Genomic DNA, 19,354 nt, shown 5'->3' with positions numbered 1-19,354 from the left:
AAGATCAAGAGACAGATCAAAACAAGAAGTGCACTATTAGAACTGCTTTTTTTTTCTCTTTCTCCTCAGATAGCTTGTAACTGGAACATCGTGCAGAGGTGTTTAAAGGCTCATTTTAAAGGAAATTCATGTGGTTAAAAATCTTTTGTAATTAACAAGGTTAATTTTGAAAATATAATCGATTTTTTTTAAAGAAAAACTGCATTTTTCTATAACCCCTGTTGTAGCTCATGTTTTTAACATAAGGAATTTGTCACGTCTGCGTGCTTTTGTAATTAAAAAAATACTTTACGTAAAATCAATATTTTTACAAAAAAAACTTTTGCCATTATAAGAAGCTTGTAGACATAGTTATATAAAATGCAGTATTTATTTTTTCGGGGGGGGGGGGGGAGTTAACAAAAAATCTGATTTGTCAACTGAAACCTGAATAACTCCGGAAAATTTTAAATAAAATAATTTCATCTAACTGCAATATGGTATTTATGGTGTTTGAGCAATAGTTTAATTTTTATGGCACTTGGTATTAACCAACTGACATATAGGAATCGCAAATTCTGTCGGTCTGTCGGTCTGTCTGTCTGTCAGTCGGTCCCGGTTTTGCTACTTTAGGCACTTCCTAGTAAGCTAGGACGATGAAATTTGGCAAGCGTATCAAGGACCGGGCCAGATTAAATTAGGAATAGTCGTTTTCCCGATTTGACCATCTGGGGGGAGTGGGGGGCCGGTTAATTCGGAAAAAATAGAGAAAATGAAGTATTATTAACTTATGAGCGGGTGATGGGGTCTTAATGAAATTTGATGTTTGGAATGATATTGTGTCTCAGAGCTCTTATTTCAAATTCCGACCGGATCTGATGACATTGGGGGGAGTTGGAGGGGGGAAACCTAAAATCTTGGAAAACACTTAGAGTGGAGGGATCGGGATGAAACTTGATGGGAAAAATAAGCACAAGTCCCAGATACATGATTGAAATAACCGGAACGGATCCGCTCTCTTTGGGGTAGCCGGGGGGGGGGGATAATTCTGAAAAATTAGAAAAAATGAGGTATTTTTAACTTACGAACGGGTGATCGGATCTCAATGAAATTTGATGTTTAGAAGGATGTCGTGTCTTAGAGCTCTTATTTTAAATACCGACTGGATCTGGTGACATTGGGGGGGGGGGGGGGGAGTTGGGAGGGGAAACCCAAAACTTGGAAAACACTTAGAGTGGTGGGATCGGGATGAAACTTGGTGAGAAAAATAAACACAAGTCCTAGATACATGATTGACATAAACGGAACGGATCCGCTCTCTTTGGGGTAGTTGGGGGGGGGGGTTATTTCTGAAAAATTAGAAAAAATGAGGTATTTTTAACTTACGAAGGAGTGATCGGATCTTCATGAAACTTCATATTTAGAAGGACCTCGTAACTCAGATCTCTTATTTTAAATTTCAACCGGATCAAGGGTAATTGGGGGGGGGGGACTGGAAATCTTAGAAAATACTTAAAACGGTGAGATCAGGATGAAACTGGATGGGAAGAATAGAAACCTGTCCAAGATACGTGATGACATAACTGGACCGGATCTGCTCTCTTTGGTGGAATCGGGGGGGGGGGGGTAATTTTGAAAATTGAGGTATTTGTAACTTACGAAAGGGTACCAGATCTTAATGAAATTTCATATTTAGAAGGATCTTGAGCTTTAGAGTTCCAATTTTAAATTCCGACCATATCCTATGACATTTGAGGGAGTTGGAGGGGGAAACCGGAATTCTTGGAAAACGTGAAAATTGGGGTATTTTTATCTTACGAATAGATGATCGGATCTTAATGAAATTTGATTTTTAGAAGGAATTCATGTCTCAGAGTTTTTATTTCAAATCCCGACCAGATCTTTTGACATTGGGGGGAGTTGGAGGGGGAAATCTTGGAAAAACACTTGGAGTGGAGGAATCGGGATGAAGCTTGGTGGATAGAATAAACAAATGTCCTTGATACGTGATTGACAGAATCGTACTGGATTCGCTCTCTTTGGGGGAGTTGGGAGGAGGGATTCAGTGATTTGGCGAGTTTAGTGCTTCTGGACGTGCTAGGACTATGAAAATTGGTAGGCGTGTCAGGGAGCTGCGCAATTGGACTTGTTAAAGTCGTTTTTCCAGACTCGACCATCTGGGGGGCTAAAGGGAGAGGAAAAATTAGAAAAAATTAGGTATTTATAACTTACGAGTGGGTGATCGGATCTTAATGAATTCTCGCCTCGTGAGCTCTTAGCTCTTGTTGTAGGAGCTTGAAACTTCTACTGCAGGGTTCTCTAATATGCTTAATCTAATGGTGTGATTTTCCTTAAGATTGTATGACTTTTAGGGGGTGTTTCCTCCTATTTTCTAAAATCAGGCAAATTTTCTCAGGCTCGTAACTTTTACGAGTAAGACTGTTCTCGATGAAACTTATATATTTAAAATCAGCATTAAAATGCGATTCTTTTGATGTAACTATTGGTATCAAAATTCCATTTTGTAGAATTTTGGTTACTAATGAGCCGGGTCGCTCCTTACTACAGTTCCTTACCGCGAACTATTTGATAAAACAAAATCATAACGCTTTTGTTCTTTTGCGGTTAGTGTAGAAATATAGTATCTAGTAGCTCTGTTCAAAATTAAACTCAGGTTTGGGAATCCAAAATGTGTTACTTGACTTTTGTTTTACCTTGCCAAACTGAGGTTTAGTCTGATTGGTTGGTCTAGTTTATTTTTTGCATGATATGTGATTCTCAACCGCTTGGAGGGGTTCTTTCCCGAATGTATCTTTTGTACATTTATTAAATTAATTATGAGTATAGAAGCATTGTCATTATAATAATGTGACCTTTTCTTGCTTCAAGAAAAACTCGAAAAAAGTTTTCGGTAGCTATTTTTCTACATATTGGTGTTTTGAAAAGGCTTTGTAATTTAGATTCATTTCAAATTTGTTTTTGTAAATTTATATAAATTACCTTATTTTTGTTAATTACATATGCAAAAAGTCGAAAAGACATGCAGATCAAATTCATTTTAACATGGAAAATCTCCACCATTTGAATTTCTCCCTCCCCCCGAAAAATTTGCCCCGACCCTCCAACAATTCATCCCACACAATTTTCCTTGGGAAAAATTCCCCCTTTGTAAAAAGAAAATGATGGTGTTTTTTAAATTTGATAAGTATTAGGTTGAATACCAAGTTGACAACACAGTGGAAGTGTGTTATATGACAAAGTTCATAATTAACCAACCTGTTAATTGAATATTCAGAAAATATGAACAATATGACCGGAAGAGACGGTCAATTACTCCTGCTGAGTTGGCTCTGATTTCAGCCAGTGCGAAACGTATTAAGAAGGCCTTGGGGGGAAGGGGGGGTTACAGGGCCAGATTTTATGTCTAAAACCTTTGCAATTGTGTGCTCAACAACTTGTCAAAAGATATCAAAAGACATTAATTAGTTTTACTCACTGATTGTACATTAATTAGTTTTGTTTTGTGATTTATATTTTGCTTTTAGATTTTCCGGAATCCATACGACCTGGGATCTCTGAATAACTGAAGTCTTTTCTTGGTCTTACGAAAAGCAGGCAAGAGTTTTTTTTCTCTCTCTCTTTCATACTAATTGTTTCTAAAAGGAGGCAAGGAGGAGGCAGCAGGCCTGTAAACTGATTAATTAGTTTTGTTTTGTGATTTATATTTTGCTTTTAGATGTCAAAAGACATTAATTAGTTTTACTCACTGGTTGTACTTAATTAGTACTGATTTGTACTGATTAATTAGTTTTGTTTTGTGATTTATATTTTGCTTTTAGATTTTCCGGAATCCATACGACATGGGATCTCTAAATAACTAAAGTCTTTTCTTGGTCTTACGAAAAACAGGCAAGTGTTTTTATCTCTCTCTCTCTCTTTCATACTAATTGTTTCTAAAAGGAGGCAAAGAGGAGGCAGCAGGCAAATATTTTTTCGCCTTCATTTTTTTTACTATTTCTGTTTTTTCTAAAATTCCTATTTGTTTCCTCCCTTGATTTTATTCCATTTCGTGTATTTGCAATAAAACAACATAGCATTTCAATCTAGTCAAAATTAGAAAACAAATATAATAAAAAAGGAAAAAAAAGAAGAAAAGACAGTGAAAGAAAACAACACAAAAATAGCTTAGCCATCTTCAAAGGGCTCATGGATTGACACTACTTAAATGAGTCTTTTGTGAGTGTGCAGAGAATCAAAAACATTGTGGAGAATAGCGGCAGGCATCTTAAGCAAGCTAACTTACTCATGAAGTAGTTGAATTTTGTCTCAGAATTGCCGATTATTCCCCTCCCCTCCCTGCCTCCATTGAAATTTTTGAATTTAAAATCGGTTACATCGTATTGAAAATTAGTACTTACTTTTTTAAGCACACTTTTTTGATAGCATGTAAATTATCAGCATAGAAAAAAATGTAGGTGGCGGGGTTTTCCTTTTTGTAATAGTAACCGAAATGCAAATTTAGCTAATGGAGATTGAAAATTGTCTGTCGTGAAGATGAAATTTGTCTAGTTGTTTTAGAAAATGGCTTAAATTAAATGGAGTCCCAAAACGGACACCCTCAGCCTGAAAAAATTCTATCGGTGGTTCTTCTATCTTATTCTATGTATTTTATTCTTTTTGTCTTATTTTTCTAATCTTATTATTTTCTTCTATCTTGTTGTCCAGACGTTTCGAAATTTCACTTTTCCCTTAAGCTGTGTTATATTTGTCTCTTTTTACTCACGGAATCCGCTGATAAATCCAGCTTTGGATGGGGAATGTAACTTTGGCCAAATCTTAGACGCCGAAGAAAACTTTCCTTTTACTAAGAACTGTTCCCCAATGATAGGCGGAAAAATCAGAGACGTTTTTTTCAGTTTTTACGGTATCCTGTAAACTTATGCTGTGGTCATAGTACATTTTGAGCTGTCATTGCTAAATTAGTCTGCATATTTTTCTAAGAGGGGGGAGGGGGGCTCATTAATCCGGCAAATTCTGGTTTCTTGATAAATCTTTTGATCAGTGAAAATTTTGGCCATTAGCAATTATAAGGGCAATAGCTTATAATGCGCATTGCAAGGATCGAAGAAAATGAGGGAAAAAAGTATAAAAACTATACGAAAAAGGGAAAAGTATTTTTAAGTTTTTCCGTTCTATTTTAGAACTTGTATTTTACAAAAAATCTTTTTACAATACACTTACATATATTTACACTTACCACTAACTTGTATTACAACAACTTTCATTTGCCATAACAAAATGCATTTTTTTTTATCTTGATTGAATTTTTAGGGAGGGAGAGCGTTGTCAACTTTAACTGATTAGTTTTTATAATTCATCTATACATTCCAACGTGGCAACATTGACAAAAATGGGGTACTGTCCTAAAAACTTCATAATTTTGAAACAGCCAAAAGAAAAATCTTCAAAAATTGCATTTTTCAGGTATTCAATAAACCTTAAGAGATTTCCAGGGAGCAAAACTGTTTGCATTAGCCTACAATGTCCTTCGTACTTTGAAATTCCTAAATCCTGATCCTATTTCGGAAAGTGGTATTCTGTCTTATATCCATCTGTATTTCCTCCGTTTGGCAACGGAGTCAATTGGGAAATAAATTCAGTTCGACATTACTGCTAGTTATTTAGTTTTTAGAGTCCTTCATTGAAAATCATTTACCTAGGTGAGTTTTTTTTTTTAATTGTCCTTTTTTTATTTTCTAATAATATTAAAATTTTATGCTTAGACAAAATCAAAAGATACCAATAGATCAACTATTGATAACAAATCGACAAATAATTTGACATTGGGGTTTTACTTTAATTATCCTAAGAGAATAAAACTAATTTGTTTCCTAAAATCGGCTATAAGAAATATTAAATACTTGGAATATTTTTCAGTCACTTTAGCTAAACAAACTCTTATAAAATAGGACAACATGATGATTTTATCAAATGTGTTTTTCATAGAAGTTCCAGGAGAAGTTTCTTTTATTGTGCTCCATCGGTTTTTTTTTTTTTTTTTTTTTTTTTTCTTTCTTTTTTTTTTTTTTTTTTATAGATTGGAAATAAAGACCCATTCATTCATTTAGCTTATCGCTTGAAAGTTTAAAATTGCTCAACTCGACAAATTAAGATGGGTAGTTGCTATACTCTTGGGTAGATTTCATTTTCAAACAATTCGTGGTAACGAACTGATGCTAAAAGATACATAAAAAAAAATAGGATTTTCATGCTGATTTTAAATATATAAGTTTTATCAAATGTAGTCTTTGTTATCAAAAGTTACGAGCCTGAGAAAATTTGCCTTATTTTGGAAAATAGGGGGAAACACCCCCTAAAAGTCATAGAATCTTAACGAAAATTACACCATCCCATTCAGCGTATCAGAGAACCCTACAGCGAAAATTTCAAGCTCCTATCTACAAAAATGCGGAATTTCATTTTTTTTGCCAGAAGACAGATCACGGGTGCGTGTTTTTTTTTTTTTTTTTTTTTTCTCCAGGGTTCATTGTATCAACCAAGTGGTCCTAGAATGTCACAAGAGGGCTCATTCTAACGGAAATGAAAAGTTCTAGTGCCCTTTTTAAGTGACCAAAAATTGGAGGGCACCTACGCCCCCTCCCACGCTCATTTTTTTCCCAAAGTCAACGGATCAAAATTTTGAGATAGCCATTTTGTTCCGCATAGTCGAAAACCATAATAACTATGCCTTTGGGGATGACTTACTTCCCCACAGTCCCTGGGGGAGGGGCTGCAAGTTACAAAGTTTTTCCAGTTTCTATGGCACTTGGTATTAACCAAGTTTTTAAATCAATCTATTGATTCATAGAATTGTGTTAGAGCTCATACCATATGATCTCTTTGCTCTTAGCTCTTCTCGCCTCGTCACAAGTGCCATATGAGCTCTTAGCTCTTCTTACATACAGCAATGGTTATTGAGAAGTGTAGAGACGTTTTCAGGGGGATTTTTGTGGTCTGGGAGTGGGGTTGAGTGGAGGGGGCTATGTCGGAGGATCTTTTTTGGAGGAATATGACATGGGGGAAGAGAAATTCAATGAAAAGGGCGTGGGATTTTCTAGCATTACTATAAAAGAAGCAATGAAAAAATAAACATGAAAAAGTTTTTTCAATTTAAACTATGGAGTAGCATTAAAGCTTAAAACGAACAGAGATTATTACATATGAGGGGTTCTAAAAATTCTTTATTATAAAGAGCGAGGTATTTAGGAGGAGATAAATATCTCGTTCTTTATGCTAAAGAATTTTTAGTAATTTCAACTATTTATTCTACGGCCATTCTGATTCAGGGGTCATTCTTATAGAATTGGGACAAAACTTAAAATTTACTGTAAAGAGCGAGGTATTAACGAGGGACTAACCCCCTCATTTACATAATAAAAATATAAGAGAATAATAGTTTGCTACGTAAGTTAGTTCTTAAGTTACGTATATTTTTTACTAATAAAAACGTTCGTTAAAAATTAAAAGTTCTAGTTGCCTTTTTAAGTAACCGAAAAATGGAAGGCAACTAGGCCTTCTTCCCCACCCCTTAATTCTCAAAATCGTCTGATCAAAACTAAGAGAAAGCCATTTAGCCAAAATAAGAATTAATATGCAGATTTTATTTTAATAATTAATGTGCGGAGAGCCAAAATCAAACATGTATTAATTCAAAAACATTCAGAAATTAAATAAAAAAACTAGTTTTTTTTTTAACTGAAAGTAAGGAGCGACATTACAACTTAAAACGAACAGAAATTACTCAGTATGTGAAATGAGTCCCCTCCGCAATCCCTCGCTCTTTACGCTAAAGTTTGACTCTTTGCCACAATTCTACGTTTTAAAACAATTAAAACTTTAACGTAAAAAGCGAGGTGTTGAGAAGGGGACAAACCATTTCACATACGGAGTAATTTCTGTTCGTTTTAAGTTTTAATGTCGCTCCTTACTTTCAGTTAAGAAAAAAGGAGTTTTTTTTTTATTTCATATATATATATATATATAGCCTCCTAGTTTCAGAGGTCGGTCTTGTTTGTTCGTCAGAGAGACAGCTCTTGTTTTCATTTGTAAAAACTTAATCTTCTTATTGATATTATAAAAATAAACAGAACTCTCAATAATAAGGAAGAGCCTTGTCCAGAAAGTCGACAAGTCGCACGAGTAACAAAGAAGAATGGCGCTTTTGAAATTTTTCCTATGGACTAAAAAAAAAATCGATTTGAAATGATAAATTTTGTCTTGTTCTCCCTTTTGAATTTCGACTCTTGACATTTATAAAGAAAATATGACAACACTTAAGGGCCGAAAATGATTTGAGGGCAACTAGGTACCCTTTCTGTGCCATTTCCCCCACCCGCTTGATATTGAACCGAAGTAGTTATTTTTTTCAAAAGTTTCAGAAAGGCATAAAACGTCAGTAAGCTTTCGTCACGCGTATCTGAGTTTGTCTTATTATAAGTGGTTGCACATTCAATACTATTCAAAAAGATTGAAAATTGGACATTAATAAACGAAAAACTTGGGAATTTAGGATAAATTAGACATTATATGCTCAAATTACTACATATTAGAAGCTACAAGCTGGTACTGGCAAGATTCCGCTGAAAGCTGTTTTGATTCGTGCATAACTGTGTTATTGATATGTGCTAAGAAACTTCATCGTTTGACTTTGGAAGTAAAGAATTGTTGCTGTTCCCATCGTCAAAGATTCCAGGATTCAGTTCCAACATCAGTCCCAGGTTCCAGTTCCAGGTTCCTGCTACAGATTCCAGTTTTAGAAAAAAAGTGAAGAAGGTCGAAGGACAATTTACGATTGTAAAGCATGCATTTTAAGTTCGCACGCGAGTAGGAAATCAGTCAGTAGTGTTTAGTGACGATTTTGCCTTGTTTTCACAGCTTTGACTTAATTAATTTCTTTTAATTATTTTTTCTTTTTAAATGAGCGTAATTCCAATTTAAGATTCTTCAGATCCTGAATTTGATAGAGATATTACTTCATCCTTTTTGAACAAAATAAATAAGTAGAGGTTTAAAGGCCCCTTTGAATTTCGATTCTTCAAGTCGGGATAATAATCCTACTTCAGTCGTAAAATTTTTGACTTCTGTGGGTAATTAAATGACGAAAGAAAATGCCACTATCAGAAGTAGTGCAAATATAGGAGATTTTTTGGGGGATAATATAACTGATACACCTAATGAGGGTAAGAGCAACAAGGATAATATAATAATAATAATAATAATTTATTTTTGACCCTCTTGAAACAGCGGAGTATAAAACAAACAATTTGAAGCTATTGAAAACGCATTAGTTAAAACATATCTAATATATATATATATATATATATATATATATATCTATATATATATATATATATATATATATATATATATATATATATATATATATATATATATATATATATATATATATATATATATATATATATATATATATATATATATACATAAAAAAATTAAGATCGCACAAAATAATTGAGCCACAAAATGAAATTGTATCGGTATGTATTGAGCCACAAAATTGTATCGATCAGGATATGGCAGGTTAGTTCGACTCTTTGTCACAACTCTACTTTTTGAAACAATAAACAACTTTAGCGTAAAGAGTGAGGCGTTGAGTATGGGACAATCCCTTTCATATACGGAACAATTTCTGTTCGTTTTAAGTTTTAATGTCACTCCTTACTTGCAGTTAAAGAAACTTGTTTTTATTTAATTTCTGAACGTTTTTTAATTAATGCATGTTTTGATTTTGCCTCACTACACATGAATAATCAAAACGAAGATTGTGACTTAATTTTTGTTTTGCTAAATAGCTTTGTCATAGTTTTGTTTGGACGATTTTGATCATGCAAAGGGGTGGAGGAGGAGGCCTAGTTGACCTCGGGTTTTAGGTTACTTAAATATACAACTAAAAAATTTTTTTTGTTCGAAACTTTTTTGTTAGTAATAAATATGCGTAACTTACGAATTAAAGTACGTAATGAACTTCCATATTTTTGCATTTTATTACGTATTTGAGGGCGCTTTCCTCCTCGTCAATACCTCGCTCTTTACACTCAAGGAATTTTGTCCCAATTCTTTAAGAATGACCCCTGAATCACAAAGACCGTAGAATAAATAGTTGAAATTACTAAAAAATACTTTAGCGTAAAGAGCAAAGAATTTTTGAGGAGACAAACCCCCTAATGTAGGTAATATTTTTTTGTTCGTTTTGAGTTTTAATGCTGCTCATTACTTCAAGTTAAAAAAAGATTATTTTTATTTTCTTTATTTCTTTTTTTCTTATTCCAGGGAATGCTCCCTGGAACAAATTTCCACACATTAGGCCCCAAAAATCTTGTAGGGAAGCCTGCCTTGGCTTCTGTGCGGGACAACAAAATCGCGAGCGTGACACGTTTCATAATGATGCAAAGACCTTATGAGTTCCTGCTAAAAATAACTCCTATACTGCTTGATCTTTGAAATATTTAGCATTATCTAGATAAATGGATTACCTTGTCTAGCTACTTTTTGTATTTCATTGTTATGTATGGCTAACCTTGTTTAGCATAAATATGTTTCTTGGCTATTTATCACTAGGTTTATTTTTTCTAAAAAAGGTTCTTTTTTTCATATTCTTTTGTCTCCTGCCAACAAAAAGTTTTCTATTAATATTATGGGAAATTTCTATAATTTCGTATAATCCAAGTTCTCTGTCTATTTTTGTGCTTTTCTGTTTATTTCAATGGCTATACCATTATTCTAAAAACATTATAAGAAAAGATAGTCTCAAGGTTTTGTGGCTATTCAATGATTTCAAATTCGTTATTCATAAAGTAACCAGTATATTAAAAAACGTTAAATGTTTTAGAACGGGTGCGTATAAATTTTATGGCTTATGGTTTATCTTCCTTTTAAAAGTAACAAATTAACTTTGCAGATGAACTGAAACTTTACAAAGTTGTCGCCAAATATTCAGGCTCTTAGCGATTTTTTAAGAATTTTTTTTTTGATTTTTTTAGAATTTCTTTAGAAAATGGATTCACTTCATAGAATCTTTCTGGCATTGTAAAAAAATAAAAAAATAAATGATTTTCATATTCTTGAAAGGTTTGCTAATTTGTATGCTGATTGAAGGGTTTCGTTTGTTTTGCATCTTTCTGTCCTGAAAAGCAGCCTGCTGGCAAGGACTAGATTTTCTGAAAATCAGCAAAGACGAAAAACTTTATGCTGATCAGTGCATAATAGGATGGTAAGAGTGGCAGATTTGATAAAAGACTCAAGAGAAAATGACATTGAAAAATTTAAATAACCATGGGAAACCGAAAAACTTTTAAAGTCTTCGAACTCGAATGAATTAGACAGTTTGGGAGGTCAGATGTAATCAGATGGTTTAGAATTAAAATTAAACAGTATAACTATACCCTTATAGTGAATTCACTATACCCTTAGAGATGACATAACTCACATAGCTGCTAAGGCAAGGACTGTAAGCCATGCAATTTTTATCACTTTTACAAATAAGATTTGATATAGGGATCCTGGGTCTTCAAAAAGGGTAATGTAATTATGGAAAAACTTTCAAGGTTTCTGAGGGAGGTGTCAAATTAAATCACAATAGATTTGGGGATGAAGAATGTCAGAATGACTTCGGGCAACAAGTTGAAACTTGTTCCGTCCAGTCCCCATTTGCTGCGAGTTCGTGTCCCAAATACTTATATCTGAGGGGCTATCTTTATTGACTCACCTTTATAAGTAAATGACAAATCATGTTGTGTGTTGGGTTTCTCACTAGGAAAAATGACAATTTTAGTTTTGAATACGCTTAGCTTTGATTTATTTGTTTCTAGGTAAGCTTCAGATAAATTCAGGAGAGTTTGAAGCTCCTTGGCTGACTTTGCCACCAAAGCCGTGTCGTCATAAGTAAACAGTAAATATTTCGCTAGTGAGACGACCGGGGCTCATCTCTGTTCAAGGTACTCTGCCAAATCATTAATGTATAAAGTGAAGAACTTCGGTGACAGTGTGCTTCCTTGACGGACTCCTTTGAAAGCTCTGAATGGCTCATATGACAGTTTGTTTTTAAGTACCAGGGACAGTGAAAATAAGCCTGATTTTTCGAACATGATCAAATGCGGAAGTGTGGAAACTTTAACCCGAAATCTTGTAAAATAGAAAAATCACAACCATTTAGCATTTTTGTAAAATTCATACTATAATACAACTTTTTTTTTTAGAAATCATGAAACAGCTAGGATATACACGATAATTTGGTTAGTTTCGTCAAAACCATAAGTCGATTTTAAAATGGAGTATCTGCTTTGTTAATAAAATTATTTTTATGGTGTAATGGACAGAGATTAAAAAAATCTATATTTTACTTGTTGCCAACAGTTCTATGAAAATTATGGACATTAAAAATATTTACTTAGAATTACTTGAACCCAATTTCTTAAAGCAAACACACAAAAACAAATACTCCTAGTATTTTCTTTTAGATTTCTTTTCTGAGTGCTTTCTAAGTTCTAGGAGATATTCTTAATTTCATTGCGGCGAAAATGGGGAAGAGGGAAAGTGAGAGAGGTCAGGGAGAGAGATTACTCTCTCTCACCTCAAGAAAAACGAGACTTTTTTCTTTTATCTTTTATATTTGTAAGGATGTATTTTTCTACCTGTTATCATAAAAATCAAAAAGATCCATCGGTTCGATGTCGCTATCAATAGGTCTGGAAGGTTTGATCATTTATTTGTAAGTATATATTGTTAATAAGCAAACTTGAAAGTACTATAACAAGTTATGGGATCTGCATTTTGTTTTATGCATGAAGATACATTATTCACTATTAAAATTAGATATTGAATTCACCTAATATAACTTTTCCTTGTTAAGAAGACACAGAATTTTCCTTGTTGGACTTCTCTACTCTCTTGTCGACGTTATCGATTTCTGTTTCAGGATTACTGATATTCTTCTCATTTTCAAGTTATATTCTCTGTAGAGGTCTCTGACAATTTTTCAAGCATCTTTTCTGCTGCAGTTGTACCATTTGAAATTCCAAAAATGTTAGTAAAGAGAGAGTCATAAAACAGTGCTGGAAGAAAATGGAATGACTATAAAAAGATACAGAAATTTAATTATAATTTTTGAAACATAAGAAATCAATGATAAATATCAAAATTAATTTTTACTTGGAATTAATCTATAGATATAAATTAATTGATAGAAAATTATTTGAGACTAAATTCTTTACCTGCGTGGGCTAGGCTCAATAAGTTGGGTGCGGTTTTAGAATTTAAGTGATACATTTTAGCAGCAATTGTGGTATTAACTTTATTAGCAAAATTATGGAAACTGCGACCAAGAATCATGGAAAGCAAGATATTAAATACTAAACCTAACCAACCACCAAAATACCAACTCTATGTATTAAATATTTAATAAAAATATACCGACAACGTAGTTTTTCCACTAAGCCTAAACTAATTGTCTCCGAATGCAGGCAGTAAACCGATTTTTCTCAGATCTTACATATCAAAATTCTTAAGTGTGTTCAACAGAAGCACCAGCTAATGTTTGGCATTTCTTGTCGTGTTTCTTTTTTTTCAGAAATTGAGATGAGACACTTATTGATAGACTAATTTTGCCAATTAAACGACTCACACTATTATTATTACGCTAGAAAGTCATAAAATAGTGTTGGAAGAAAATGAAATGACTATAAAAAGATACAGAAATTTAATTATAATTTTTGAAACATAAGAAATCAATGATAAATATTAAAATTAATTTTTACTTGGAATACTAAAAGATTGATGGAAATGGAATTCTGGAGAATTTTTCCTCTTCTTCTTCTTTTCCTTCGAGCAATTTGCAAACTTCGTAAGGGACAACAAAACATATAAATACCCCGCCAAATATTGTTAAATATTTAAAAAAAGGGCGCGGCCGACCTGTCTCCCAGTCAAATCGTTTTGAAATATTATAAACAAATTCAAGCTATATTCCAGTTAGAATACTTGGCTAAAAACAGGCACTGAAAATTTGCTTAGATTGCTTAATCTTTGACCAGGAGCTGTGATTCTCGACGTCTGGTGCAGGCCTCTTCGGTGGGACATGGCAATATTCAGGTCATGGGCAGAACATGCAACCTTTGGCTGACTATGTTTTACTATTTTAACTTGGAAAAAGATCATGACGAAATTCAATGAAAAAATTGAATGACGTCACATTTATGTGCATTAAAAGAGCAAAGAAGATTCATGATGTATTGCAATAGCACCCTGTATCGTATAAAATATTATTTATACGCACAATATTTTTCATTAGCATAAAATAGGCCAAGAGGACGACCCGCAAAAAAAAGCCAAGTTAATGGGCTTTTAAGCTTCCTTCGGGTGAATAGGCCCACATGTAGAATTTTGAATAACAAAATTTAAATAATAGGAGGGGACATTAGGATTTTAGAATTCCCCAGGTGGGGCATGGCCTAAAGTTGGTTGGAACCTATTAATCTAGAGCCATAAGTAACGAAAAATAAAGTTTAAAATATAATATATTTTCGATACTTCTAAGAAAATCTAAGAAGCCAGTGTTTATAGCCGAATGAAGTTGTGCCACTACTATTCAATTTTACAATCATACCCTCCTCCTCCATGTCTCTCCTCGAAACACAAGGTTCCAATATTTAATGTAAGCGAGCTCGTTTTATCGTGGATAAAGCCTGAAAGACAATTACATCCATTTGAACACTTTTCAGATCCTCTAAAATGAAATAGGCCTACTCTTCTCCAAGGAACGTGTGCCCTCTCCCTCTTAAAAAAAGAGGTAGATCAGTCGGTCTTTGAAAGCACAAGGACCTGCCCATTTTCAAGAACAATTTATACCACATGACACACGCCTATGCGCGGTATAGAGTCTGTTCCGCATGGTGAAAAAGTTGCCCCATCCCCCACTATTCGCATTTAAGATTAACTTTTATCTTACTGAAAGGATATGTGAAACAAATGTAATCATCTGGTCCAGAAAGTGGAAACTGCAGCTCGTGTTCCACCTTTGTAGAAACAGCAGCTCGTGATTCCAATGCATCATTGGAATCACCATGATCAAAAGTCCTGAGCCAGTAACTGTTAGCCTCCCCCCACCCCATCTTTAAAAACAATGAAAATAAATAGGAAAGACCCTCTCATATAGAGGATAACTTCTGTTCATATTAATTTTAAATGTCACTCCTTACTTTCAGTTGAAAAAAAAAACTTGTTCTTTTTTAAAACACAGTTTTTGATCATTTTTCAAATATTGCCAGGAAATCCCCGTCCCTTCTTATCACCCAGAAATCCCCTGGAAGTCCTTCCCCGCGGATATTTCCCACAAAATACACTTCCATTTATTTTTCCATAAAAAAACTATATGTGAACAATCGGCAAAGTTCATAACTAACAGTCCTTTTCTCAGAGTAATTCGTAGTCTTCAAAGGCACAGTTATTGGACCTTTCAGCTATCCTGAATTAAATGACTATCTTGAAAATCTGAGCACATGACTTTGGGAAAAAAGGGACTTATGAGAGGGTTTAGTTGTCCTCCAATCTTTTTGGTCCCTTTAAAAGGCACTAGAACTTTGGTTTCAGTTCAAATAAGCTCACTCCCATTTGGACCAGGGCCAGATAAAGGATAAATGGACCGATTGGTCCCAAACAGGCACCGTATTTGAAAGGACCCTACGTAAACAGCAAAACACAAAACAAAATTCGAAACTTAAAATGAGTTGCTTATGACGATAGTGGATGAATTATTAGTTATTCTAATAATTAAAAAATAAATTTATTTTAAGTTTGCATTGCTGGATGTGGTCTATTAATGTGTATACTATCAGTGTAGAAAACTGACACCCGTAAAAGATAATGTCAATTAACTAGACATGCACATGGCTAAAAATCGATCACCTTGACATGAATATAGGCAAGTCAAACTTTGTTATTTTTTCTAGATCTCCACAATTTTATCCTTGGATTACTGATTTGATATCAGAACGAGGAATTATCAAACGTACACGGTCCACCAAGTACCTCGGAATTAATGTTGAAGAAACCCTATCATTTAAGGACCATGTGAAGTCGATTTCTAAAACTCTATCGCGTAACCTAGGTAGGATGAGTAAATTAAAACATATTTTCCCCCCAAATATTTTACGGTTGTTATATTTTTCCCTTACTCACCTCTATATTTTGTATTGTTCATCGATATGTCTTGGTACTTTCCCCTCGTTACTTCGTCCAATCCGTGTAATCCAGAATAACGCTATCCAAGTCTTTTATGGTGTGGGGAACCGGGACTCCATGAGGTCTGTCTATAGTGAAATAAACATAATGCCTGCTGTCGTATTGGGTGATTTTTAAATATAAGTATCATATTGAGGGCCTTCCAGATTGTTTTGCAGGTATATTTTGTGAAATGTCAGATGTTCACCAACACGATACTCGGATGCAAGAAAATATTGAGGTTCCTCGACTTGTTTCTAGTAAGTCTCCTTTTTCTCTTGTTTATAGAGCTTCCGAGCTTTGGAACAAACTTGGTAATGACATTAAGGATAATGGTAATTTTAATTTTGTTTTGCTATTATATAAAATGATCATTTTCAACAAAATTGTTCTACTACTACTATACTACCACTAATTGTATTATAACCATAGTGTACTATCTGGGTTTCTGGGAAAGTTTCAAAATATAGAAGAATAAGCCCTTCAAAAACATGCAGCTGAACTAAAAATTTCTCTAACAGGTTGTAAGGTAACAGAAACTGATTTCCCCAATGTGAAAAAAAGCTGATATAGATGGTAAGATGTTCATTGAAGAAATGGAAGATTTTGAATCTATATTTCCGTCAAAATTTTTGGGAATCCTTATAATTTATTCAAATTTCATCGGATAATGATAGAGCAACGGCACTTCCAAACTCGTTTATTGCTCACCGATTATTCTTAACAATTTCAGCAAGTGTTTATTTTGGAGAGGCATTTTCCAGTCCACAACTAATATAATAATAAAAAAAACTATCCGAGATCGACAAATCAGGATAGTTTAAATAGTTTAGCAATTATGTTGATTGAAAGTGAAGACTTCAGAACACTGGACTTTCAAATAAAAATAATTAATTAATTTGTTTATTTATTTTTACGGTTCAACGTTACAAAACTGACGAAAATACTGGCCTGAAAAACTAAATAATTTTGAAATAAAAAAAAGTCTTATAAAATCCCGTTTTCGCCTCTAAATAGGCCTATTTATAGCCGAAAATAAGGGGTGGGTGGATATATATATATATATATATATATATATATATATATATATATATATATATATATATATATATATATATATATATATATATATAAATGGCAATATATCAAACTAAGATTTCCTTCACTCCCGCTAAGCTTCTTGGAATATTTTTTAAGGGGGGCCTTTGGCTATATATATATATATATATATATATATATATATATATATATATATATATATATATATATATATATATATATATATATATAAATAAGTTGTTTGTTTGTGTGTCTGTCGACTGACGTTATGTTTGTGTGTCGACTGACGAAATTAAAGGCCGGGACATTAGGACACAAATGACGACCGGGACACCGGGACGTAGGGAACATTCACAGGTGGGACACAGAGACACAACTACAATGGCGCGTAATTAATATGGCATGTAACGGCTTACGCGCGTGGGGGGGGGGCTCGGGGGGCATGAAGTGGCCCCACCAACTAGGTGTTGGGGCGGCGCGAAGTGCCACCCATACAGCTAGTATATATATATATATATATATATATATATATATATATATATATATATATATATATATATATATATATATATATATATATATATAAAAGATTCCATTTCAAACTGACACAATTCCACGGTCAATCTAACCGATTTCTTAAAATTTGAATGGCAATATATCAAACTAAGAATTCCTTCACTACCGCTAAGCTTCTTGGAATATTTTTTAAGGGGGGCCTTTGGCTACAGCAATTGATCGACCATTCAGCTACATTACAATTATTTTTGGGCCTGATTACTGAATATTTATGTTATTTTCTGCGGATGTAGTTTTTTGAAAAGAAAAGTTTTTTTGAATGTAAGAGGTGGAATGCAGGATAAACATCTTGTAGAGAAAATTTTCGTCCCTTAATAATAGCCCCCGGTTTCCATATATGCTACATGGTAACAATGCAAGCTATGTTAAGACATTATTAAATTTGCTTCTAGTATGGACACGAAAGGTGACCCACCATTCATAGTGAAGACACCCAAACTCGTTTAACCAGTGTTATAATTTGTTCGTGTCATACCGGATGCAGGAAATTGTTTGGATTAGCCTGCTGTAAACCTAATTTGGATAATATCTGGCATCTTTTGAAGCTGGGGGTCGCTCCCCTTGCGCGTAAGTCTTTGTTTAATGTTAATTAGTTACTTTTAATTTTTAACAAACGATTTTATTAGTAAAAAAATATACGTAACTTAAGAATTAACTTACGTAAAAAACTTTTAAATTCTTATATTTTTATTATGTATATGAGGGGGTTTGTCCCCTCGTTAATATCTCGCTCTTTATACTAAATCTTAAGTTTTGTCCCAATTCTTTAAGAAAGACTCTGTACACTTCCCAATAACCATTACTGTATGTAAACACTGGTCAAAGTTTGTAACTTGCTGCCCCTCCCCCAGGGAATATTGAGGGAGTAAGTCATTTCTAAACACATAGTTATTATGGTTTTCGACTATGTGGAACAAAATGGCTATCTCAAAACTTTGATCCGTTGACTTTGGGAAAAAATGAGCGTGGGAGGGGGCCTAGGTGCCCTCCAGTTTTTTTGGTCACTCAAAAAGGGCACTAGAACTTTTCATTTCCATTAGAATGAGCCCTCTTGCAACATTCTAGGACCACTTGGTCGATATGATGACCCCTGGGGAAAAAAACGAAAAAAAAACAAAACAAACTAGACCTCCGTTGCCTGTGCAACGGGAAGTGTTGCAGCAACTGTGCCCTGTTCCTTAGGGCACAGTTGCGGAGCAACACGTGCAACTGTGCCCTACGGGACACAGTTGCTATTTCCGGGAAATCTGAAAGAGATACAGAAATAACGTCTTTTCTGCTTAAGTTTTGATGATCTAAACTAGGAAAATATAAAACAAACCAAATTCACCAAAAAATTTAAATTGCCCCGAGGGCATGACAAAACTTCCAAATAGAAAAACCCAAAGAACGAATTTTATTTCGGAGAAACTATTGTAAGCTCCAGTTGTTAGGAGATCGAGACCTG

At 33.9% G+C, this 19,354-nt stretch overlaps 1 protein-coding gene and 1 long non-coding RNA gene across 3 annotated transcripts in view; one reads left to right on the top strand and one right to left on the bottom strand.

The window, feature by feature from the left end:
• Positions 1-12,252, top strand: part of LOC136028868 (serine/threonine-protein kinase 3-like) — a 40,150-nt gene extending 27,898 nt beyond the window's left edge. The window contains 2 exon segments of the mRNA XM_065706811.1: positions 3,819-3,888; positions 11,868-12,252. Coding sequence (XP_065562883.1) covers positions 3,819-3,852 — 34 coding nt within the window. The 3' untranslated portion in view covers positions 3,853-3,888; positions 11,868-12,252.
• The window catches only part of LOC136028869 (uncharacterized), a 110,196-nt gene that overhangs the window by 5,208 nt on the left and 85,634 nt on the right, over positions 1-19,354 (bottom strand). The window contains exon 4 of one of the 2 annotated variants that reach the window (XR_010617897.1): positions 12,884-13,109. This is a non-coding gene — a long non-coding RNA (uncharacterized LOC136028869). Of the gene's footprint in view, positions 1-12,751; positions 13,110-19,354 lie in introns of those variants that run through there. The other variant, XR_010617896.1, reaches the window with a different exon arrangement.

The sequence above is a fragment of the Artemia franciscana genome, chromosome 7 (genome assembly GCF_032884065.1).
Source record: "Artemia franciscana chromosome 7, ASM3288406v1, whole genome shotgun sequence".
Taxonomy (NCBI): Eukaryota; Metazoa; Arthropoda; class Branchiopoda; order Anostraca; family Artemiidae; genus Artemia; species Artemia franciscana.
This window is presented reverse-complemented; position numbering and strand designations above follow the sequence as displayed.